General features: G+C 41.1%; 1 protein-coding gene across 8 annotated transcripts in view; it reads right to left on the bottom strand.

Annotated features, from left to right (window-relative positions):
• The window catches only part of STARD13 (StAR related lipid transfer domain containing 13), a 237,322-nt gene that overhangs the window by 81,730 nt on the left and 128,464 nt on the right, over positions 1-27,128 (bottom strand). Inside the window, exon 1 of one of the 8 annotated variants that reach the window (XM_078444656.2) lies at positions 19,307-19,341. The exons of 6 other annotated variants lie outside the window; for them this stretch is intronic. Coding sequence is in view for 1 of the 2 variants with exons in the window: in XM_060637379.3 (XP_060493362.2) it covers positions 1,037-1,100 (64 nt within the window). In the remaining variant the exon portion in view is untranslated. Of the gene's footprint in view, positions 1-1,036; positions 1,170-19,306; positions 19,342-27,128 lie in introns of those variants that run through there. One more of the 8 variants, XM_060637379.3, reaches the window with a different exon arrangement.

Raw genomic sequence — 27,128 nt, 5'->3', positions numbered from 1 at the left:
CCCTCTCTCTCTCTGCCCCTCCTTCACTCGTACTCTGTCTGTCTCTCTCTCTTAAAAATAAATAAACGTTAAAAAAATAAAAATAAAAATAAAAATAAATCAATAAATAAAACAATAAAACCTTCCTTCACATTTTAAGAAACTTGATGCTCCAAGAAGATGTACCATTCTATAGTTTCTTATCCTGCCAGGTTGAAGAGGCTCAGATGTACGCTTAAAAAATAAATCTCATTTTTAGAGAGGTGATTTATTATTACTTTTTAATAACAGTCTCCCTGAACACTAGAAAACGTGAGGTTCAGGCAAATTCCAACTCCGTTCAAGCCACAGTGACGTGAATTGGACCCAGAGTCCGATGGGACGCACGGAGGGACAGCACAGGCAGTTGAGGGCTGACTGTTGGATAGGTTTAAGATCACAGGACGGAGGCAGAGTCTCTCTCTGGTCAGCAACATGAAAGGGCTGGCTGAGAAACAAACACCTTCTTCAATATATTTCCATAAAACAGCAAGAGATCTTCTGTTCTGACGGCAACTTGTGCATTTTATTCAGGAGCGCACCCAACATCCTGCAGAGGTAACCTCAGAGATGGAACCCAGATTTCATCACTCTCTAAAAATCCATCACGGTTCTCAGATGCCTCCAAAGTAAAATCCAAACTTCTGGGGACGGCATACAAGTCTTGAGCTCAGCGTAGGTCCCAGGCACGTCCTTCTGTGTCTCAGCTGGCCACAGTGCCCCGGACACCAGGGGAACTAAACAACTCCTGGTTCCCTCACACGGCCACCTCCCACCGCTCCAGTCTGCTGTGCCCTGTAGGTACTTTTCCTAGGTCTAGAATGACTTTCTCCCACTTCATCCAATCAGCTAATTCTTCCTTCCCCCTCTGTTTCCCCCTCTGTAATTGCCAGCTCCACTTTTACCTCCTCTGCGAAGTCCTTCCTGTGAAGATCACCCTCTCCTGCCACACGGTAAGTAAGTAAGGTTCTCCTGTCACTCCTTTGCACCCACTGTGTACTTCTGACCCAGCACTTACCCGGCACTGGAATTTTCGGTTTACTCTGCTTTCCTGTCTCCCTCCACAGGCATTGTCTTTGCATATCCTGCACCAACCAACGGGCTTGATTAACGTTTGCGTGGCAAACTAAGGAAGCTTCCGGTACAGAGGCTCGAAGAAATGTAGAGCAAGGAGTAAAAAAGAGTCCTCTCGAGTGCTTCCGGCCACTGACAGTGGAGAAGAACCTCACTGCTCCCCAGTGACCTGTGAAGCATCAGCAAAGATTCCAAACCTCCACACTTCCTTTTGCTCATTGTTTTCATTCACATTAAAAAGGAACACCATGGATTTGCATCACAGCCTCAAAATAAAGTCATAGGGAGAAAGGATTCCGTTTGGAACAGAAAGAACCACATGCTTTCTAATAAATCAAACCCCTAAATAGAACTGAAATGGGAGGTGGGGTATGTTCCTCTCATTCCCCACCTTATCAACAGGGTCTCTTAGCACACAGAACTCTCGACTCACAGGGAAACAGCTCAGGAGTTACATTATAATGCCAATGGTCGATCTTCGGCTTGAAATTTCCAAATCTTTTCTTACATGCCCTTTAAGATGATAAATACAGTTTGAAACACTCTGCAGTTGCCTACAAACAGCAAAGATGATGTTTCCGAAGGACTTCCTCCTTCTTGGGCCAGAGTACCTTCATAGCACCGTGCACATGCTAACTCCAAGTTCAGAGCCTCCTTCAAATTTTACTCCTGTCTTCTCTGTCAAGCGAGGTTTCTATTTACACTCCAAACAGTGTATTATTTAGACATTCCATAACCTCACTTACTTCCCAACACAACAATGTTGGTATCATCAAATGTAGAGTATTTGAAATTAATGATCCCCAAACAGAAAAAAAGATCTATACGTCATCTATCTTCAGTTTCTCACATTCTAGGTTAAAAATTCTCCTTGGCATAATGGTTTCTATCAGCAAAACCGAGACTGCACTAAATTACTGATAAATTCTTCCGGGAGCCTCCTCTATGGAACTCCCCTTCAGGGATTTACAACCATTCTCCATAGGCTTTATATTGATAACTCCGTTCCCGATCATGCTGTGAAAATAGATGGGGAACAATTCACAGTAGTGCTTTGAGATGCTTGTCTGGGAAAGTGGGGGTGTACCACTCTTGCTGATGTCATTGTCATTTCTCAAATTCCAGCCCTGGCCACCCTCCCATCTGGGCTACTTTTTTAATCTGGAATTCTCTCTCCCAGCCTTCCCTCACTACCCACTCACCTGACCTCTGGGGGAACCATGAGTCACTTCCTGTTCTTTAAACTTGTGGCTAAACTTCCTCTTCTGTAAGAGGCTTGAATTGGGGGTGTGACGAGAGGCACTGGGAGGCAGAAGGCTGCCTGGAAGGCAGGCAGAAAGGAGAGAAGAGTACCGTTCCGTCCATATTAGAGAGTGAGTTGTTGAAGACTGCTAACTCCTGATTTTTCCAGGAGGTAATTATTGCCATCACAGTATTAACCTGACTTGTACAATTATCTGAGTTTGATTTACCTCCTGATTCACTCTTCACCTTTCCACTGCCTACCTGCAACTTCAGAAAGAATGGTGGGTGAAACATGTAAAAAGCAAATTTATCAATCTTATATTTATGAAAAATCTGGGCAAATCTGGGACCTAATTAAAATAAGCGGTTGGATGGGCATCTATTTTATTGAGACTGGCAGTTTTATTTGCCATTAAAATTAATACGCTGGATATAGTACATAAGTCTTCGCTTCCCAGGTCAGTTTTTAATAAGAGGATATTTTTACTGTGGTAGTTTTTAAATTAAGGATTTTTAAAATAATATTGTGGCAGAGACAAGCAAAGTCGATATTTCCCAAACCTGTGGGTGGACTCTGATCACCAGCCTCGCTGGCAGCCAGGCCCCGGGAAGAAGTTCTGTGCAAAGGTACGCGAGTGAATTTGCCATGTGATTTACCGCCCCTTCTCCTTCTTTATCCACGAGGGGTTGCGCCAATGCCCAGGTGACCCAGGACCTCAGATGCTGCGTGTTGAGGTCGGGGAGATCAGCCAGCCTAGATCTGGAGCACATCTTATTCCAGAGTGAATGGGAAACAGACTTTTAGTTGGCTGACATCATAACGCTTTGGGGACAGGGACTTCTGCCTTACTTGATGTTGAATCCCCAATGGCCGCCTTATGCCTGGAGAAGAGTAGGTATATAGCCAATGTTTACGGAATAATGAATGTTGTGTGGGTTTAAGGGTGTGCAATGAAAAATCAAAGTGCACACAGAGAGTTAATTTGAAAAAATCTTCTGAGGATGCTTTGCTACTACTACTCCTACACACACACACACACACACACACACACACACACACACACACACAACTTCCCTCTAAATATTACCTAAAACTCTTGATTTTTATGTTCATTTTCGTTTCATGGAAATCATCCAACTTTCAATACACACTACACTAAGATACATTGTGAAACTGTTTCTTTTGAAAAAGACGCAATTCTGGTCCCCTTCACCCCTGCCCCTACCTTTGCAAATAAAGCCGATCTTAGTTGACTGAACATGTTTGTTACACTGCTCATCAGTTTTAGAGAATCAAATATGTTTCAAAACCACTTTGGGGTTATCCAGACTTTAAAGGCAGATGCCCTGCAGGGATACTAACTGGTGGGTGGGTTTCTTTGCTCGGTCTTCTCTTGCCCCTTCAGACTACCCTGTGAAAATGACAAAGGGTAGGACACTTTCCTTTAACAACAGGACCCACAGATCCCTTATACGTTTGTATTTATTTTCAGGCTAAAGGTGATTTCTAGGCTAAAGACTATGAAGTGGCATTTGATATTTCCTTTTTAAACTAATTGTGACTAGATACTGGAACTATATGTTTAGTATCTGTTGGGATAAATTAATAATAATACTACAACTTGTATTTACGCTTCTTTTTGTCATTTAAAAAATGTTTCATTTCCTTTCTTTCTGCTGCCTAAAAAGTAACACAAGGGATAGCTTGAAATAAAATCATAGGAAAGAGTTACAAACCAACATTAAAAAAAAAATCCTTTTGTATATTTGCAAGAGGTGATAGCAGGCACATGTATAATTTGTCTGAAATCTCCAAGTGGCTGTGTCTTCTAACACTAGTATTAAATGACTAGTTATAAGAAAGAAGCAATGGAGGGAGTGAGAATGGAAGGAAAGAAGGAGGAAAGGAGGGAGGGAAGGAGGGAAGGAAGGAAGGAAGGAAGGAAGGGAGGAAGGAAGGGAGGGAGGAAGGAAAGAGGGAAGGAAGGAAGGAAGGGAAGAAGAGAGGGAGGGGGAAGGGAGGAAGGAAGGGCGAAGGGAATGAAGAAGGACTCTAACAATATGGCATCCTTTCAGACTACCTAAACAAATATGTGGCTGGCACCTGTAGAGTTAGTCCGGCACCAGTACTCCAGGACACTTGTATTTGGTCATCTGGCTACTGCGTATGAACATCCTTCTAACAAAGAAAGAACTTGTTGCTTACCTTTCTTGCTCTATATTGGCACCTTCACGGACAGTGCCCAGTTTATAGCTATTTCTCAAATCAGAAACTTTGACACATTTCTCAATTTCACCTTTCTAAATACATTCATCTCGCTTAGCTTGGTCACTCTTCCCATCTACAAGATGGTTCTCTGAACCCTTTGCTCCCTGTCTTTGTCCTGTCCTGGGTATTCCGGATTTCTAGCAGGAGTTCAATGAAAGTCACTAGTGGAAATGTACCACCTGAAGTCTCACCTTACTTTCAACTTGAATCTACTTTCAATCATTTTAACTACCACTGCACAAATGATGATCCCAAACCCAACTCTAGATTTATGTTATTCTAAAGTTTAGCTTCCTAACTCCCTCTGGGTGAAAAACAACCTTCTCGCTGTACTAGGTACCATGTGATCATCTAGTGAGTTCATATTAACTGATGAATAAATATTTGGCTAAAGTTCATTATGGTTAATGAATGTCTATTTGAGCTTTATTTTACCCTGAACCTGGCTTATTTCAAAAATATCTTAAGGATTTACTGAGATAGGCATGAAAGCAAAACTTTAAATGTTTTTAAGCCTGTGGCTCTTAACACCACCACGATAGAACAAAAATAAAAGGGCATACAGTTGGAATCCTGTAGCCATTTCTCAATGTGCCCAATATAAATCACACAGTCTTTTAAAAAAATCCAAGAATTCAAAATAAACAAACAAACAAAAAAAGCAGGGTTACTCCAAGGCATTTTTTTGTCCTAGAATATTTTTATTTTACCCCTCAGACTCCTCTCCCAAAATGTCCCAATGCTCATTTGAATACAGTCTTTAACGGGAAACAGCACATGACCTTCCAAACAGGCAGAAAATGATTTGCTAATACCATGGAAGTGGGTGATTGGCTTTTGGCAGAACAAGATGGCTTCACTGCCTTAGTACTGAAATTAGCAGGAATAACAAAACAATTTCTCCTCACACACAATGGCTAGTGTCATACCTAAAACCCTCTGGCTTCTAAAACGAAAAAGAAAGAAGAGGAAATTGAACTTTGTACAGTTACCTCTGTGCATCTGTCAGGAACACAGAGAAAAGACTGTGAACTAGTAAAGTTTCAACGCTAAGAAACTCACATTTCCAAAGAGACTGTGGAATTTTGTAAACGGTTTAAAAGGTATATTTACTTTAATAAGTTATGACATAAACAGGTACTAAAGTGAAATCACTACATTAAAAAAAAAAAAAAAAACTGTCCACACAATTTTCAGCTTTTTAAGTGTACTTTTCTTGGGGAAGTTTGATGATTGGCCACTGTGGGTTATTAGATAGCAAGCGAAGTAATTTCTGAATGCTTTTAATTTAACGAAACTATTTGGTCATAGTCCATCTGTTGCTGTTACCAAAAGGTTTACTTTTTTTTGGGGGGGGGGGGAGCGTATATATTAGAAATATATTAGAAATTATGAGTTGGGGGACACATAGCTGGCTCAGTTGTGACAGCATGAGACTCTTGATCTCGGGGTTGTGAATTCAAGGTCCACGTTGGGTGTACAAATTACTTAAAAATAAGATATTAAAAAAGAAATTAGGGGGGGGAAAGAGAGGCTGCAGAAGGCAGAGGCTTTTACAGAACAATCTGTTTCTCTGAAGGAGAGTTAAGGGATGCCTGGTGAAACCACCAAAGTGCCTAGCTAGCTGTGTGACCTTGAACAACACTTTAACCTTCCTGATCCCAGGCTTCTTGGTAAGATGAGTAAAATGAGGTCTCTTTTAGAGTCTTTTAATGCTCTAAAATCCTGTGATCTGAAAAGATAAAATGTTATGTTGACAGTATCTGAAATCAGTGAGAGCAATGCCATATTGGAACCATGTCACAGGACGTCAGAGGAGATAAACCGTACCTATGTTCTGGCTACATGACTGTAGACAAGAGCCACACCCATGCTAACCAAATCCAAGAATCCCATATGAACGCTGTAGGAGAGTTAAGGTCAGTCCTACACTTTGTTGCTAGGAAAGCATTGTTGATGAGCTCTAATCCAAATGGTTTATATGATTTCATATTGTGGTCTCTGACATAGCAAGAGAAGCATCCTGAGAAACCACAGTCTCAGCTGCTGAGTCTTTGTCTCGCACATTATCCCCAACTCGGTCCTTTGCTTGATTTTATTCTTAAATATAACATTTCTGATCGCTTTCTGTTTTGTAATCTAATTCCAATAAGGACAAGAAGACAGACAGGATTCTGGCTGGAGGGAGAGGAATAAAAGGGCATTTTTTTAAAGGCAGCCAGTTATTCTAAGACAGTTATTAAAATGTCTGGGTAAATGACCTCATACTGCACTCAGCCTGCAAATCAGCCAGGCAATCTGGCCCTTGGTGCATATGGCTTTGGACTGCTTTCTGTGAAATCGAGTTACAGGAATCTGTGAACAGGAGTCCTTCTTTTCAGCAGTTCCTATAGCACCTGACAGTGTCAGGCACATGGTGGCATGGTAAAATTTGCTGACAATTTCCTAAACAGCTCTCATGGAAAAGGCCAGAAAATAAATTCTACACCGTGTGAAAGCTTTAGGCATTTTATAGTTTGACTAGAGATAAACATTTGCTATAATGGGAATGGGAATATTTACTAAACAGGGAATAAACTACTTAAAGGCTAAAACAGTATATTGGTAAATTTGCTTCCATTATTCTTTAACTTGTAAATCATAATCATGTATACTTGTTTTCCTGGAAATAAATATTATCACTAGAATACTGCAGGGTTGTTGTTTTTTTTTTTTTTTTTTTTTTTTTTTGAAGTGTATTCAGGAATGTTCTCCCTGATTTAAATTGTATAAGGAAGGCTTATAGGGCCGAAAAAGTCCATTTGATTCTTGTTTTAACTGTCTCATATGCCATTTGGGTATTTTGCTAAAAAGTATCTGCACGGTTATTGTTAATATCATGTGCTAGGCATGATGCTAAATATGTTACGCATTTATATACAACGACTCATTGAATCCTCATAACAACCTCTAAAAAAGTATTATCATCCCCATTTTATGGAGGAAGAAACCAAGGCTCAGGGAGATTAAATAAAGTGCCAAGGTCGTACAACAGTGATGCCATATGTGATACCAAAGGCTTCTGCTCCATTTCTAGTCCTTACTTATAACCATATGGGAATACATAGAAAAGAAAAAACAAAAAACAAAAAACCCAGCAAAGCGTTTCACATCCTTCTGAAAGAAGACTGGGTATAAATTATAAATAAAAAAACAACTAAAGGAAAAAAACTCACTTACATAATTTCCCCATTTGTTTATTCAGACCTTAGTCAGCCATTAAATGTATATGTCACCTCACCAGACAATGTGAGGAATAGACAAGAGGTCAACTAAAAGGCAGTGCTTAAACTGTGATGAAAATGAGGAGAAGGGTGAATCATCAAGCAATATTTTCCTAAATATTTTCCAATATTTCTTGACTCCTTGTGGAAGGTTCTAAGTGGAAATTCTAGGTTCCTGGCAAGGGGAAGTCGCTAATAGCTATGGAAGAGGAGGGGAGCAGCAAAATGAGGGCAGCATAGTAACAGCGTTGTTGTGGGACATAATCCAGACAAAGCACAGTACCAAGCCCTTCTCCCTATGATCGCACACGCTACTGACCCTCTGAGATAGACATTATGATCGCCACTCGAGATGAGCAGGAGGAAAGTGCACACAACCAGAGACAATGTCGGCATTCAGACCCAGATCGTTCTGAGCCTGAGCCTTCCACCCTTCCGGGACACCACGCCCCTCCAAGTCGTCCCACTGCAGGGTATCCTCTGCCACTGACCAAAGCTTGCAGTGGGAAAACAAGGAAACCAAGAAGGGGACCCTAACGTGGGGGGCGGGGGAGACCACGGGCACAGATCAGTAAAATGAATGGGGAGGTTTATCCAGCAATCTGTACTGTTAATTAACTTTAGCTGTCTACCAGCTAAGTACTCTGTGGCTCCATGGTGATTATCAAGCCAGTCAGAATCTCAACTGGGGCCTGATTACTAAATTTAATAGGATTATGCTTTTTTTCCTCTCAGAACTGAATCAAAAAAGTTCTTTTCAGCTGAGGTTTTTGTGTTGTTGTTGTTGTTGTTGTTTTCTATTAGTAAGTCAGTCCAGAATTATCCCAGAGACCTCAAAGATTGTTAGAGCTTCTTTTCACTTATTTGGGGGAAATGAAAGACAGAATTCTTGCAGGGCTGAAGCAAGAACATAGAAACAGACTCCTCCTGGCCCTTCTTGCCTCAGTCTGGACTTACATTCAATGAACTCAACTCAGCAGAAAAGCCACAGGAATGGGGGCAATGAACACAGTCCGTGCTTAATAACTGGATAGATAAATAAATAAATAAATAAATATTTAATGACTTTTGAACCATAAATATACTTCAGTTTTATAAACAGGTATTACCTTAAAATTGGGTGTTAAATGAATTTTTTTAAATAGATCTTAATTTAAATATGGAGGACTAGTTAATACTTCATGTTGGAAATATTCTGCTCTGAAATCCAGTTTAGTACGGAGACTAGCTTTTTTCCTTTAAAAAAAAAAGTGTTTTGGCTGAATCTTAAAAAACAACCCTGATTTATGGATCTTGTGAATGTAGATTCTTTTATGGTAAGAAATCATAAAATAGGTTAACCAGCATTTGTTTTGGGTATGGAAGTATGTATTTATATTTAAGCATCATACTTTCAAGTATTTAGCACAGAAATGAAATTGGTTTAACATAAACTAGGTATAACTTGTTTGGTTGTTAATGGAAAACTTTTCAAGTCTATCATGCTTTGTTAGTTTGGGGCAGAATATAGGACAAATTCGAAATAGTGAAGAATTAAGATGGAAAAAAAAAAAAGGTTCTCAATTCCCAGATCTGGGCTTCTTTGGAGAAAGTGAAAATGGATTTTTTTTTTTTGAATGATGAATGATAAACTGCTTTTTAAAAAGGAAATTATGTATGCTGTTACTCATCTTAAAAAATGACCATAGCTTCTATAGAGACTTTGATTCACATGTTTCCTGGGGATACAGCCCCCTCTTGTATAAACACATACACATACCAATATATTATGTGAACTTCAATCTTGTAGTGACTTCAAGGAAAAATTTGTTTTTATAAAAGAACTCACATTTTCCCATGCTTCTTCACTTCTTGTGCAACAACTTTTATGAGATTCTAGTAAACTGTTTTATTTATTTTCCTTTGTTCTTCCCTTCTTACTGGAAGAGGTTATCTGGATGTAATCATGTTGAAGGAGAATACATTCTGAATAAGGAGATGCTTTAAATCGATGGCCAACAAGTAAAACGCCCAGTCCTGCCACCACTTTGGATATGGCAACTTAGTTTTACTGGGTCAACACATTCATTTATTCTAATGCTGTCTATGTTCCCTCAAAGCAAGAACAGCTATTTCAGTAACCTCCTAGTTCATCTCTGCAGATTTAGCTACTCTCTGTAACCCAGCTGACTAAAGTTGAAGTTTGTGGCAGTAGAAATACACTGTGTAAATCCCTGGTCTACCTCATCAAAATCCCTGGAGACCGTGTTGTGCTCTCAGCATACTACGCCATAACCCGCTAAATCGTTATTTGTATTCACTGAAGTATCAGTAAGCCTGTCTGGTGTTCCAGCCACCTGGAGCTGACAAATATTTTCCTAATAAGAGGGATACCATAGCAACCAGATTTGTGCCATGGATACAAACCAGGCATCATGGGGCTGCAATTTAAGGTGGGACGCAGACTTGCAGCACCCACAACAGTATTATTGTAAAGAGTGTCCCGAGAACTCAAAATTCAGTATTTTGGGGGGTTAAATTCTATAAACAGAAGAATGGACATCACCCCGGACCCTAACAGAAGGAGGGCAGTAACTAAGATTGAAAGAGTTTGTGTTTCAAATCCATTTGTTAGAAGCAATGCCACCTTGGACAAGTTAACGAACTTTTCTGAGTCTCAGTTTTCTCATCTGTAAAATAGGAAGAATAATCCTGCCTCATAGGGCGGCGGCGAGGTTGAAATGGGATGATATCTGTACCGTGGTTGGCAGATGAGAAGGACATGACAACTAACAGCTGTTATCATTAAGATAAACAGGGAGACAATGGATATTTACAGGACATAAGGGCATTGGTCTCCAAAACAGCATGCAGGTGAATAGATTAGAAATTCCTATCTGTGTTAATTTTAAATATTTTATTTCAGTATTTTAGATATTTTGAGGAATAAACTGTTATGCCAGTGTTCCACGTCCACGTCAGGATTTAATACAAGGTGCCCTTACTTAAGCTGTGCACCTGCATGGTGGTTTCTGGGGGTGGGGGGTGGGGAGCGGGAGTTAGTTATGTAGTGCAGAGGGCTGGCATTGGCTATCCCGTGTGCACATTCATTTTCTGTACTGCCCAGTACCACGATGTACTGAAGTCTATACGTACCTAATTAAGAGGATATGTGGAACACACTGCTTACTTTTAAAGAAACTAACCCTCACAAAATGCACACGTAACGTAAAAAGATTCCTACAGAGATACCACGAAGAGATGATATTAATTACTAGCAGGAGTGGTCACCAAGCAGTGACAGAGCTGAACATGCCCACTCCCTAGCCCTGTAACATTCACATCTGCAAGGTAAGAACAATGAAAATATAGTTAGACCAGACAAGAAGTCTGCTAGAATAATTTAAAATGGTCCTGAAGATGATCTAAAAGAGGTATATAAGTAATTGTTGATCAGCTTTGGTCTTTGGGACTTGAGACAGTAAATGATAGCGGACCACATATATAACTTACAAAATGCAAATAAATCCATTGGAAGTATTGCTCAAGATCATGTTACCGATAGGACCATACATTCGCAGACACATGGGGCCGCTGTGCTGGGGACCATGAGTACAGAGTGGGAGTACCATAGGACCATGTCTGACAGATGCTTCGCAACCGTTTTCACAGCGTGGCCTGTATCACATTTGTACTAGGGTAAACAACCATGCTGCTGGAAACCCAAGGTCATCAGACAAGGCCTCTGGCTATCCCAGGCCCTGCTCAGCCAGCCCAATGGCTGAGGAGCTGAGTATCTTTAGCAGACCTATAAACCTTTGAGAGTACACCCACATCCCAGAGAGGCACCTAGGAGCACACTGCTTGGAAACTCAGTCCTACAGATAGATTTAGGCAGGGCTAATTATTGAAGAACACAGCTATTAGGTCCTAATGCACTCAACTCTATAGAAAAGGAGAGAGAAAGGGTTTTTTGTTTTGTTTTTTAAATGGACCTCTTAAGAATCAGCCCACCAAAATGTGTCTGTATCACAACTGGGCTTGTTCTGGAGAAGTTACATATTTATGCTATCTCATTCTCCAGTCTGATAAAAGGACAGATTTTAACTTACTAACCTTCTCTTTCTTCTCCGTTGGTGAGCATACTCCAGTTCTGCATGGTCAGCGTTCAGCACAGTGTTCCTTACACAGCAAGTGCTAATATGTTTGTTGAATACACAAGGCCACTGTTAAGCTACAAACACCGTTCATCAGTCCTTCTACTCATGCCCAGTAAGGCTGTCCCTGGTTTCAATTCCCAGCCCTAATCCTAGGCTACCTACTCACTCTTAGCTGACTTCACCTCTTTCTTTGATGAGATCAAGACTCCCCTACAAAAGCTGTTTTAACACGATATATATCCATCTAGGTCACTCAATGTAAAACACCCCAAGTCATCTCTGACTCACTCCTTATTCACCAAACCCACCAGTCAGAGACGGATGCTTTCACCGAAGCAGCTGCTGTCTCTCCTCGTTCTGCACAACCCTGCTGAAACTGGACAGCTAACTCGTGAGCACACCAGGCTCACCCTACAGCAGAGCCTCTGCGTCTTCTGCTTCCCCTGTTGGATACGCTCTTGCCTCAGACATCCAGGACCCCTCATTCACTTCAAGTCCTCACTCAAGTCCCTTCTCCAGGAAGCCTTCCCTGGGTCCCTTTTCACAAAGTTAAACCCCTCACTCACACCACCCTTCCCAGTTTCATTCATTGTCTTCATTCATTGTCACTAAAATAAACACCGTTTATTTATTTATGTTGCTCATTGTCTGTCTTCCCCACTAGAACACCACAAGCTCCCTGAGGGCAGGAAACTTTGTTTTCCTGTTTTGCTTACTGATGTTTGTCTACTACCTAAAATTGGGCCTGGGGCTCAGTCGGTGTCCAATCAATATTTGTTGAATGAATAGATGGACACGTGGATGGATGGATTATTGCAGTGGACCTATAAATGGTATCATTGCTTCCTCCCCAATCCACCCTTCTACCAAAATATTCAGCCTCAATCACTACTCTCCTCCCAAATTGTCAGTAGCTATGTGCGATTTATGAAATGACATCTGAAAGCCTTCAGAGATGCGCCCCCAATCTCCCTTTACACCCCCATTTCCCAATGCAGCCATTTCTCCATACATCCTAAGATCTAGTCACACTGGGGAACCATTCACTTATTCTTGAACACACTGCACGCTTTAAATACTTTTTGTTTTTAGACACATATCCTTTTGTCTTGGAATACCCATTCTCTACTTTGCCCTCTACTGAAATCTATGGATATTTCCAGGCTCTGTTCAAATGTCATATCATCCATGAAGCTGCCTCATTCTCTGAATTACATTTTAAGCATGTGTTCCCAGTGCATCGCCTCATGCCTCTAACCAGTATAGAAGTTACTCTCCCTTGAACTGTGCCTGTACCTGCCCCCGAGACGGGACCATAACATCCCTGAATAACATAACATCCTCTGAATGGGGAATCCCTGCTCCTTTTTGCGGTTCCTTGGACACAGTAAATGACTGATAAAAGTTTGTTGAAATGAAATATATGATATCAGTATAGCTGTGGATTTTGTGACGAGGGAATTGTCCTAAGATAAGCATTTAGATCCTTTGTAGAAGGAATACGCCAATACCAAATAAATGAACGTCAGTGAGACCGAAAAGAAAAATAAAATTGTAGCTTAAACAAACATGAAATTGGAGCCTTCAGTAATAAACTCTAAAGATACAGATATCTTATTTCCCTGCTGTAATGCCTGGCACAGAGAAGGCACTTAATTTGGAGTTTGATCCTCAGCTAAAAATAAACTGCTTTATTTAAACTGAGCACTTGCTATTGTTGTTTAACCATTTTGTGGTTTTATTCAAGTACTCGCAAGGCCTCAAGAACACCAGTCAGGATGCCTCCGTGTTACATAAGGGTTAAGAAACTGTATCTCATCTGCTTGCTGGTTTCTCCTCCGCAGGCCTGTCCCCGTAACGTACACAACTAGTCACTGGCCAGGCCCAGTACACGTGGTCCAGTATGCAGGATAATAAGCACATATGGAAAGAACAGCAGTTCTTAGGAGATTGTACAAAATCATTGTTTTCTTGTGGAAAGTAGAGAACCAATAATTCCAAGAAGCTTTTATAGCACAATCCTTGCTGAGACAGTAGAGAGCGAGTTTATTCAGATAGGGTCCTCCCACCCTTTGCTGACTGCAGAACACATAGGTCTCCTGCAAGGGCCCTCTGCAGAGGCTGAAGGGTAAGGCGTGCTCCTCTCGAGCCTCCTCCCCTCTGGTATGCTGGTGGCCCTTACCCTCTTGCTTGGTATCCTGTAGGGCTACCTGGGCTGGTGGATTTTGAGTCCTCCTTCAGCTCGCAGCTTGCTCTCTCGTCTACTTCTAGCTCAGATCATCAGCTGGGCTCAGCTTAAGCTACATAACCGGCCAACCTTACCCCGGTGCTGTCTATTTCTGTGGGTGGAAGCCACTGGCAAGGTGTAGTAGGCTACGACGCCAGCCCCGTGGAGACATGTCGCCTCAGGCTTCCACAGCCTCGTGGGAACAAGGCCACTTCAAGGAGCTTTCCTGATTATGAAGCCTTAGGTTTTCTGTGGGATAAACCCCTCAGGACTCCACTTTCTCCTGCTCCCTCTACCCACAGCCTGATGCACTGACACTGCATGCTGGCTTGGCTGCAGCCCATGTGGGGACATGTTGAATTGTCTATTCATTACTGGGTTTGTATTCATTTTTGAACTTGGCATCCCTTCACCATAGAAACAGTGACCTTTTTTGAGGCAAGGGACTTATATCACTTACTCGGCAGCATCCCAAAACAGGACCATTTAGAAAGGTCTTTAAAGAAGGCACCTGTTCCTCTACCCTTTTAAGACAGGGTGGGCAGGGGTTCTGAGGAAGCATTCTCGCTCACCAGCAGTCTTTTGCCCCAGGCTCTTTACTGAGAGCTTCAGGGAGTGGCACCTTTAGTGGGGATGCATTCGGAATATTATTCCAAGGACCGAAAAAAGAAAACCTCCCCTCTTGAACAAAGAAGCAGGTGATGGATAGTATCTCTCGGGGGCTGAAGCTCCATTTATCACTGAAGCTGTAAAACAGAGTGGAGCTTCTAACTCAGTTCAGTGTTCAATAACCACACAACCCTGATATGATAGATCAGTTCCAGTATTCCTGTGGTTTATCTTGACATAACTTGCAGAAACTATTATGATAAAATGGCTTTACCTCCTCCAGTGATTCCATGCAAAAAGAGATTAAATAAGGGATTATAAAAAGCTTCCACAATTTACATAGTTTTCTTCAGAGTCATTTAACAAGTAGACTCAAGTTTCCCCTTTTTAACTGTTTTTAACCTCAATTAAAGAGAAAAGCTAAACCAGTTAGATTTCCATTTCTCTGCGATAGTCTATTTTTCAATGCAAACGGGTAAAACAGTCCTCTTGGGTCCCTCCTGATGCTAAATTTTTGTTCCCTCAGAGTTTTCAAATTTTGGCCTCGAAGGTTACCCTATGTTTAACGTTTTCTAAACTTCAAAAAGGGAGAGCAGGGGCGCCTGGGTGGCTCAGTCAGTTGAGCGTCTGACTCTTGATTTTGGCTCAGGTATGATCCCAGAGTCATGGGATCGAGACCTGCATCCACTGAGACTACACTCAGTGTGGAGCTTGCTTAAGATTCTCTCTTTCTCCCTCTGTCCCCTCCCCCTCTCGAGCTCTCTCTCTAAAAAAAATAAAAATAAAAAAATAAAAAAGGGAGAGCAGAAATTTAGAAGGCTGGTATGAAGTTGCTAAGCTAGATTGCTCTAAATATGCCCTTGGTTCTACGTAAAGTATCTAAAAAAGGCAGCCCTTAGGTCACTGTAATTAGTGTATAATTGATCAGGAAACCTTTGGATTATTAAGAATTTTATTCAGATTATTAAAATAATGCTGGTTAATTTGCCATTTTTCATAATATTTATGAATAATATCATGTTAAACATCTTGTTCAGAAAGCTTTGTCTACATTATTTTGTTTTGTTTACCACTACTTCGGGATAATTTCCTAGAAGGGGGATTACTGGATCAGAAGGTCTTGATAAATCCTGCCAAACTGCTTTTCAGAAAGATGCTTAGATTTTCTTTTTAAAACATATCTAGCCATAGATATATCAAGGATCTTTCTGAACCGACAGTGTTGATTGATAGTTTTAATTTTCAGTTAGCTAAGTGTAATTAGTAGGACTCACATATGACTATGTAGGTTAACCATTTATTTTATTTACATATAGCGCCTTCTGTCATTGGAGTCTCAGGCTCCCATTCTAAATGGGTCTATATACTACATATACTAGGTAGCTTTGGAGGATGAAGAGACTGATAAAAAATATGGAGAAAACATTTAGAAGAGCCCAGGGACAGAAATGAGCAGACTGTGGAGATGCGAAAGCACACGGAATAGTAGGGTCAGCCTGAGGGTAGGGGTGGGACATGACTGGCAAGCTGGTTAGTTATTTCCATAACAAGCTCTAGGGCTTCAAACATAGAGGGAAAAAACACACCCTTGAGGAGATCAGAAAAGGGTCAAGAGAAGCCTTTGAATGACAGGCAGGATTTTAAAGAAGGGGAAAATAGGAATATTCCAGGAAGCAATTAGTGACTTTAAAGTTTTCAAAGCGTCATCATATATATTATTGTGTCATTTGCCCTTAACAACAACTTAATGGGATAAGGTATACATTCTTACCCATGTTGCCTCAGAGGAACTAGGAGTCAGCAGGATTAAGTGACTGGCCCAAGGTCGGTCACACAGCTGAGTGGGATGGCTCACAGGGCAGCCGTGCTTCACAATTCAGTAGACGGTGCCCATGGGATGGTTTTGTTTGGAGCATGGTGGTCATGGCAGCTGATATTGACAGGTCTGACCTCTGACTTCCTACATCCTTCGCACTCTACTAAATGGCTATCATGTTTATCACGTAAAATGAAAAAACACTAGTGGCTCCTATCTTTTACTTTCAATATTTTATACACTGTTGCTTTTATTGGAATATGTGAGGGAGATTCTCTCTCATATATATACATACATATATATGTATGTATATATATATCATATGAAGCTAAGCATACCTATGTATGTATGTATTTATTTAAATATGACATATATGGATATATCAAATGTAAGAAAATATTAGGTACCCGAATTTGCACTATCATCCATTTTCCTCATATTGGGAGTTGAAAAAATTGTATATATATTTAACTATACTAAATCGAAGTAGTATTGCACCAATTTGAACCCAACTGCTAAAACTTCAACCTGTTGGAGGAAATTCCTGGTATTCCACAATGCCGGAATTGTGGTGAGAGAATCAAAGAATAATTTCACATAGAGACAAAAGGCCAGTGCAAGTACCTTCAAGAGCAGGCTTCTGCAAACAAAAGTACTATTATACGAGACTACAGAATTTTGTTCTTAGTGACCCAGAGTTTTTCAGCTTTTTCGGTGTAGTGTAGTTCTAAGAAAATGAAGCCAACTTCATAAATGACACAAATACAAGACACATTGTAAATATCTTACTGGCATTTGAAACGTCTCGAGGAGGCATTTTAAGCAGCAAAACAGATTTATTAAAAGGTTAGTGATCGTCCTCAAGGTCGCCACGTTAGGTAGCGTAAGGGGGGGAGGGTGGCTGAAACCCAAGGCTTTTGACTGTTATCTTGGTCCCTGCCATGAGTTAAAAACGTCTTCACGAGATCTCACACGGGCACTGTCAGAAATGGGCAAATATCTTTCACACATTCGGCAAACAGGTCTGGATGCGACCCTGTCGGATGTCAGCATATGTTAGCACATGTGAGTTTAGCTCACACAGCGTATACTGGCAAATCTGACAGCCTCACATGCAGACACGAGTTTCGACATCAAGAGGAGCGTGTGCCAGAATTTCGCAGAGTATCCCGTGCACGTCTCTGAAGGACCGCGCATGCTGCTCTGAGTCCGTGTCAAGAACCCTGCTCCTGAATACTTTTTCCCTCCCATTCTTCAAACCTAGACTACGGGAAACAGGTTAAGCTCGGAAAAGACAGTGAGACAAAACACTCAACCTTCCGTTTATGACTTCCTCAATAAGAAAAGGCATAAATGTGGCACTTGTTACGAAGCGTGTGGAAAGGGCCCCCTAGAAACCATATGGTTGTCAGTGGCGGCACAGTCTCATTCAAAGGTGCCAAGAACACTAATGAGACGAGAATTTCAGCAAAAGCAGAAATAGATCAATACTTCTCCCCCACTCGCAGTTGTCCCCACCATCAGTCACTGCGCTTGCTCTATGTAAATGAAATCAATCAGCGGGGATTTCTGTAACATGCATACAACAGTTGTCTTCTAGGCTCTACCAGAAGATAAATGATTCCAGACATTGGACTGCAGCCATTTTCCCACACATGCTACAAAGTTCTGACATCCATATTGGGCCATCACACTGAGTGGTTTCTGCTCTTGCGAGTTTACAGCCAGTGCTTCTCCTTCTGGTTTGGACTAGACAGCCTGCTAACGCTGACGCATAAAAGTCCCCTCCTGCCTGTGTAGAACGAAGGAGAACTGCCTTTTTCCAACAGAGGGGCTCCAAAAACTTTTTGCTATCGTTCATATAAGCCTATCATTCCAAATCCCTACTTAAGGTCCCTTTGGACGTAGACAAATCCTAGGCTACTAAAACATGCGACATATGACATCAAATGCAAACCACTTGGATGTAACACATAACAACAGACAACACAAGTCCAACCCCGTTTTAAAGCTAGTATGTTTAAAAATGTATTAAGCCTAAGTAACAGGGTCGTTTGGTATGGCAGCGTATGTTCTGGAAAAGGGTAGAAGGCTTTTTGAGAAAAGCAAACTAAAAGATCCAGAAGCAGCTTCCTTTAAAAACGATGTGAACACAATAAGGTGATGTGGAAGGCACACAGAAGTCTAGGTCACACTCATGGCTATTTACTTAGCCGACCCCATGGAATTAAACATCCAAGAGATAACATTTTCTGCTAGCCTCTTCAATCTGAGACATGGGCACTTTTCTCACTAACTTGCCTTTGGGGAAAGATACAAATAATTTTGCTCATACTTCAAAAAATTAAAAAAAAGAAAGTCCTGTGTCAGTATCTATGGTATAACCGAGATAAAAACAAATCTCTGAGGTTAAAGAGAAGTAAACCAAATCTTATAGTAACTTTCAAATGTTTTTCAAGTGAATAATCAAAATGAGAGGCACTGCTTTAAATTGTAAATCCAGTTCTCGTTAAAAGAATGTCCTTCTAAATATCAAATACACCACAAAGAAAACTTTATATATCCGTCACAAAAGTCACAGTGCAAATAGGCAGTAACTGTTGTCTTACCCACCCCCGCCTCCTTTCCTATGGAATACAAACTTACTTTGTTTAAAAATGTCCTTAGGCTGTGCTGTACCTTTGAAACAAAACCACTGTCTTCTTCATTTCATTTTCTGTTTTCTTGAAAACTGCTCCTCCGAAACTGACAGATGGTGCCTCTGTCACTGAGTGTTTCCTCTTCGTTATCTCTGCCAGCTAATATTTCCTCTGTGCTTAGCTGTTGTCTGTGAGCCTGTTCCACATCATTCTAGCCTGATCAATGGTGTGCCTGGTTTGAGGTTGGTTTTGGCCCCGCCTCCAGCTCTAAGAGAAAAAACGAAAACTCACAGCTGGATTTCCTATAAATCCTCTTTTAAATCTGGCTCTGCAGCTATGGCACATACTAGAGGGGAAAAGCTGCCAGTCTGTCACAAACCAAGGGGACCATCCTCTCCTAGCTGCCCCCCCACACCAACGCCAAGCATGTATATTATGTAACAAATCCCATTTTAAAAACTTCCTAGGCCAAGAGGAAGCGTTGTTAAAGCAGGTTTATCTTTTTCCTTGCTTAAAGAGACTCAAAAGAAGATGCCCATGAATGAACCCACCCCCCACACACTCACTATACCTCGCCCCCCAACACCCATCCATGATGGAATAATATTTAACATATTAAAACTGTGAAAACTGATTCCAAGGAGAAAATGCCAAAATAGTACATTACAAATAATTTCTATCCTAAAACACAGGTCATCATGCATATTCAGATGACATCTTTAAAAAAAATTTTTTTTTAATGCTTATTTATTTTTGAGAGAGAGAGAGAGAGAGCGAGCCAATGAGGGAGGGGCAGAGAGAGAGGGAGACACAAAATCCGAAGCAGGCTCCAGGCTCTGAGCCGTCAGCACAGAGCCTGACGCGGGGCTCGAACTCACAAACCACCACAAGCTGTGAGATCATAATCTGAGCTGAAGGCAGAAGCTTAACTGACTGAGCCACCCAGGCACCCCCAGATGACATTACATCTTAAGCAACAGGATTTGCTAACATTTATACTACCGATGAACTACATGAATCAAGAGAATATATGAGATGCATTTTGGGGTCTAGCTGAGAGTTCTACCACGTAAAATAGAAGAGCTGAATGTGTAAACTAGTCTGCTCTGTAAATCAGTAGGACAGAGGGTACATTTTCCGAGTGACATATTCTGCAGGCAATAGTAATCAAACTTTATCGGGTAGAGGAGCTGAACATTTTTAGGGCAAATAGGTTACATGTTACAAAAATAAGGATTTGAAGGCTGTGCTGGAATCCAGAATCAGAAGGCCTGGGTTCAGGTCCTCGGACAGCGTCCTTGAACAGGAAAGGCATAGAGTAAGCCCTGGAGACCTCACAGGTGATGCAAGATTAAATTAAGACAATAAAGTACTTTGTTATTATTATTCAACGTTTGTATTGTTCTTTTCAACAACAGAGAGAATATTAAATGAGTATAAATATTTAATCTGGCAAAGGATGGTACCAAAATAAATACTAGCCTGTGATAAAGAGCACTAGAGATAAAAGGATTCCGGGAATAATGCGCAGGGTATAAAGTGCATGCTGAGGACAATAGCAACTCAGACTTTGAATATCTGAACTCTTCGATAAGAGAGAATATGCAGGAAGCACAGGTCAGAGGGGGGTTGAGTAGTAAAAGTCTGAAACCTTGGCTCTCTTTCCATATCCTCACAAAAGAATATGGAACTGTCATCTGCTTTTAGTCCATAAGCCCCTTAAGGGCAGGGACATACACAATTGGCATTTGTTGAATAAGTGAATGAGAACTTGAACTAGGTGAGAGGTGCTCCCTCTAAGGGAGGGAGTATAGATTATTATGAGAAGCCTGAGCTTGAAAGTGGATAATCAGCACTTGAAGGTGGAGACTTCCTACGTGTCCTTCCAGTGTCTTCAAATGCAAGATTGGGATCAGTAGGCAAAGAGACTTTCTGGGTCACTGAAAGGAGAGGAGATTTTGTTCAGGGATCCCTGATCTGATCCAGCTTTCTACACTCCCACCCCCCCTCCCCCCCCCCCCCCCCCAGTGACTCCCCTGCCTCCCACTTCCTCTCCTGAGAATGTCATCCTGCTGACAATGAGTATGAGTCAAAAACCAGGATGTTTGTAAACATCCCCTTAATGCAAGTGCTTGGATTGTTAGGGTAAATTCCTCCTAAATGGGGATGCGAGTCCTTGCTTGCTGTGGCTGGCAAGAAGTCAGCCTTCCAAGTCTAGCAGGATCCTACTCCATGTGCTCTTTGTAAGGGCGGCAGTGGACCCCAGGAAAAGGGAAGGCAGAAGAGATGGGCTCCTGTTCCCACCCTGCCTGCCACCCCACCGCCAATGCGTTTCTTCTGTATTTTGACTAAGTACACCGGAAAGGTAATCTACTTTCATATTAATGGCTTCAGGTGTATACTCTCTGAATTATAGCTGAAGGGCTAGGCCCATTTGGGGTAAGTGAATTTACCAATTGTGAAGATCTAATCTAATAAATATATTTTTAATGCCATACTTATGGAAGGCCTTCCACTAAACACACCACAGGATACATGCTTCCAGCTCTCCAGCTACCACTGGTTTCTAGCAGCCCAAATGACCACAATCAAAAACAGGGTCTGAGACCAGCAGGGGACAGAGTGCAGCTGTGCTTTGAGGGGGAGGATCATGTCCAGGTTGGGGGGTGGGAGTGGGAGAATCCAGAAAACATGATTAGGGTGGTAGCATTAAAGTTTGCGAAGGTTTTGCACAGGCAAAAACGGGGGCGGGGGGACACTTGAAAGAGAAGGACACTCTTAGAGTAAAAACGATGAGCTCTAGGGCAAGGCAAGCTCAGGAAACAGCGAGGTATCCGGTTCTGCTGAAGCATAGGGACCTGGCGAATCACAGGGGATAAGACTCCAAAGATGGGCTGGAGCCCCACTGTGGTGTGGCCTTGAATGCTGGGAGGGGTGGGGGGTGTTTAATACTGAGTTCAATCATCAATCATGAGCCCTGGGAGGTTTGGGAACACAGGTGTAACATAATCTGAGCAGCGAGGTCTAGTAACCATGTTTAGGGTGGATTATAAAGGAGACGGCAGTAGACTGACCCACTACTGCAATAATGTAAGCAAGAGGTCATGAAGCTCAAACTTGGAGGATGAGGGTAAGGCAAGGAAGGGTGCTGGCAGCAACTGCATAGATATGAGAGTCGAGGGAGATGAGTTAAAGAAAATGCCACTTGGAAGATTTTTTCCAGGAGATATTTGCAGACATATATATGAACACGTGTAAGTTTTTATTTCAGTATTAGTTGTAATTGCAAAGGACTGAAAACTGCACAATGCCCACCAATAAGGAACTTATAAATTATGGTATATTCATATAATGAAATACTGTACAGCCATTTAAAATATATATGCAGCTACGAGAAAAGCCATTGTAGAGTACTGACGATAGGCACCAGAATGGCAGTGTGTAACCATGGCAGAGGAAGAAAAATATTGGGGAGTGGAATATGCACTAGGAGGGGGCCTCAGGATGTGGATTCTACTCCCACATTGGCACCTGCGTTCCCCAGAACCAGGACAACCTAGATTTGTGCAGTGTACAACCTACTCAAATACATGTGGCAGCTATGCCCATGACCGCCAACTCCAAGGTGCCAAAAACCTGCCTAATTCAGCCCTGCCCATTTTCATGGTCAGAAGCCCAATACCCAATGTGCCTGGGCAAATCAATACTTGAAAAAGGAACACCATTCATGTTGGAGACAAAAATACTTTTCAGGATTATACCAGATAGCAAAGCAAATGGTCTCACATCCAAAGCTTCCCATTTTTATGAAACTCTGAGCACAAGAAGTCAGTTAGGCATCAAAGCCACATCTATGCCCAGGTATAAGTGCATTGCAAACTCACAAACCAAGCACAGCAGTAATAATTGGGACTCATATGTTGAAATGCAAACCAGAACTACAATGAGATACCACCTCACACCCATCAGAAGGGCTAAAATTAAAAAAAAAAAAAAAAAAAAAAAAAAACCACAAGAAACAACAGGCGTTGGTGAGGATGTGAATTCCTTTTTAGGAATCCTTTTGCACTAATAGTGGGAAGGCAAACTGGTGTAGCCATTGTGGAAAAGAGTATGGAGTTTCTTCAAAAAATTAGAAGTAGAACTACCCTATGATCCAGAAATCACACTACTGCGTATTTAACCTCAAAATACAAAAACACTAATTCAAAGGGATATATGCACCCATATGTTTATTGCAGCATTATTTACAATAGCCAAACAATGGAAATAGTTCAAGTGTCCATTGATAGATGAATGGATAAAGTTGTGGTGTGTGTATATATGCTATATATAATGGAATATTATTCAGCCATAAAAAGAATGAAATCTTGTCATTTACAACAACACGAATGGAGCTAGAGAGTACAATTTTAAATGAAATACATCAGAGAAAGACAAATACATATCATCTCACTCACAAGTGGAATTTAAGAAACAAAACAAGTAAGCAAAGGAAAAAAAAAAAAAAGAGAGACAAACCAAGAAACAGACTTTTAACTATAGAGAATAAACAGATGGTTACCAGAGGGGAGATTGGGGAGATGCGAGAAACAGGGGATGGGGATTAAAGAGTGTACTTGTGATGATGAAAAAAAAATAAGATGATAAAAAAAGAAAGAAAGAAACCGGAACCAGGTGAAGAAATGGTAATGACTTTGCAGAGAGGAGAGCAAACCTAAGTGCTTATAGGGAGGGCTAATGAAGAGGAGAAGATTCAAGAAGATTCAAGATTCAAGTAAAAGATTCAAGTAAAAGCTGGACCTCCATACAGTGGAACTAGCTCAGTCTAAGGGGCAGCCAGATCTGAGAGTCCTTGGTTCCATCCTCTCCGCAACACATGGAAAAGGTGCAACATATATGGTTTATGGAAATAACAGTATAGCCCTAAACTCAGGGACCCCTTACAGAGTAGGGCAAAGGTGAAGTAACAGATTAAGTGATATTCCACAGACTGTATGGTTCAGGCCCCCCAGTTCCCTTTCTTCTAATTAGCTCTGGGACAGCAGAAACCAGGCTTATATCCCTGGAAGTTTATATATGGAAGCTCATTCTCTGCAGAGATAAAACACCTTAAAAAAAAAGATAGAGTCCAGCCTCTCAGAAGGGGTGCAAAAATTCAGCAGCAAGCCCTGGGGTCTACAACAGCCAGCTGTGGTTTGAAAGGGCACCCACAGGAAGGGTCTAAGGGGCTCCTTGGGGATTTTTTCTTTTTTGCAGAGAGCCAGGCCTGACGATTCAATGTTTCTCGTCAGCTCTAGAGAGAGGAACACATACTAAGGAACCAGGGACTTCACCGAGGAACACTGCACATCAAGGCAAGAGATGTTCAGATGTAACAACGGGTAGACAACATGCCTTGTGCACAGAATCTGCGCAAGAGCAAATTAAGAGTAGTATTTTGCGACTGGTGAGAACAGTATGGCTTCCTGGATAAGAGCACGCTAGTTCTTTAATGCAGTGAAAAAACTGCCTTTATATTCCAAATGCCTGGGTTCAAATCTGGACTCTGCCAGGTACAAGCTGAGTGAGTTTGGGCAAGTTGCTTGAGATCCCTCATTGTTAAAAGGAAAATAATAATATTCCTCTTGGGCTTGTTGTGAACATTAAGTGGGTTAATACATGTAAATTGCTGGGATTGGGGCTTGGCATAAAGATTCAATACTTACCATTCCATAGTTAGAATTTTAAAGCACAGGTGATTACGACTACACTTACAGGGCTGAATATGATTAATCACGATTCAAGAAACAGAACTCTGCAAGAACAGCTAATTGCAGTACTCGTCTGTAATTTACTCTAACATACTTGGGTCTGTATGGTGTAGAGTTATGTATGTGTCACTTGGGTTCAGTTCTAGCATGCCGCTAGCATCTAACCAAGCATTCAAAGTCTGAGATAGTCTCTCTGGTGTCTAAAGAGGGAGCTGCACGGCGGGACCTGCCGATAGAGCCCCACTGGCACCACCACTCCATCAACAACCTCCAGTTGGCATTCTGAGCGTCAAAAAGAGGCTGCAACTGGTGAAAATTGTTACTGTCGCCTAGTGTGCTTGGCGGCCTCAAGGTATTCAAGAAATATGGACTGGCTAAAAGTATTTCAGTGTAAAATCCAGTAAGGCCTTTACCTGTGTCTCTGGTGACAATGCCCCAGTCTAAATCCCAAAATAGTCCTAGACCTGTTATCAACATGAATTGGTCAAAAGGTTCTGGGGAGAGTAGATCATTTTTTGCTTTAAAACTGCTTATTTTGCTACCATTATTTACCAAAAAGAACCTAAGAGTTATGCACGACCAATGTAATCACTGTACGTTCACTCAGCCACGATTTCCTGGAGAGTTCGGCTGGTCTGACGCTGGCTACAAAGGTGACAGAATCTGTATTTGGAATCTGGGTGCTTGCCTCAAGCCTCTCTCAACTCTTTCTGTAAGGCTGTGGTTGAAGCATCTAGAAGAAAAGTGAAACACTGGGATTGCATGCATACAGGTTATGTGAACTGATTTACATGTGGGGGTTTTGTTTGCTTCATAAGTGTCTGTATTATCTGGCAGAATTTGGTCCTATGTTTGGTTATCAATATGACTTGATTATGAGGTTGGGAGAGTAGCTGACCCTCTTTTGCTTCAAAATTTCCTCTTTGGCTACTATTATTTAGCAAAAAGAACCTAACAGTTGTGCATGACCAATGTGACCGTTTTATTTACTAATAAAGGCAGCATGAGACGTGGAACCCATAGGACATTGAAGAAGATTAGCAAACATTCCAAAGTTTGCTTGACCAAAGAGCCCAGAACAAAGAGGTTTATTTTGGTCATATCTGCTTTAGTTATTGGATTCTAAGAAATTCACCAATCTCTTGGCAAAAAGGAATTAGAGAAAAAACACACCAGAAGGGTACTATATATTATTTATATTATGTTGTGAATATATTCATAAATATGAAAATACAGTTCCCATCCTGTAAGATGGGTTCATTCATTTTTTAATAAATTGTTATCTTCACAAAGAAATCAAAGAATATCTAACACATTCTAATAACTAATAAAACAACCTTCAAAATACTTTCCTTTACAATAATTTTAATTACACCAAATAATGCTCTGTAAAAATTCAAACAAAAGTCTATTTTTATTTACAACTCCTAATTCTGCTTCTCTCTCTAGAGGTTATCACTAGTAATAGTTTCTTGCCTATCTTCCAAACTTTATAGATATAGTCATAGGTCTTTATAGGTATATAACATACACATACACATATATACACATATATATGTAAAACATACACGTATATGTCTACACATATATGTACATATACACACATTAGGAAATTCTTTTTATATGAATAGAATCCAATTATATGTATTATTCAAAGACTTATTTTGTTTACTTAACAATATGTCTTGGAGATCTTCAGCTGAACAAATAAAGCTACTAGCTTAATCCGATGGAACCCAAGTGACTATTAATCTAATGTCTGATACCAGGGAGGCCAGACCAAGAAAGTTGCAGAGCTCCAAAATGGAGTCAGAAACATGCTTGTGCCTTTCTGGGTGAGTCACTTGTGCACCTGAGGCTGAGAGATCTGTCCCTGCTGTTCCTCTCTAATAGTTTTACATCCTGAGCAATATGGTAGGATAGATGGATAAATGAGTGACCACATAAACTCATAAATGAAAAAAATTAATTGAATAAAAATTCAATTTCTTGACTTGTTTCAGGTGACTGTCTCTCTAGCGTGCACACAGGTATTTGGAGTATGGCTTTTCTCTTCCCCATTTTAAGCGGAAAATA

The sequence above is a fragment of the Panthera onca genome, chromosome A1, assembly GCF_046562875.1.
Source record: "Panthera onca isolate mPanOnc1 chromosome A1, mPanOnc1 haplotype 2, whole genome shotgun sequence".
Lineage (NCBI taxonomy): Eukaryota > Metazoa > Chordata > Mammalia > Carnivora > Felidae > Panthera > Panthera onca.
This window is presented reverse-complemented; position numbering and strand designations above follow the sequence as displayed.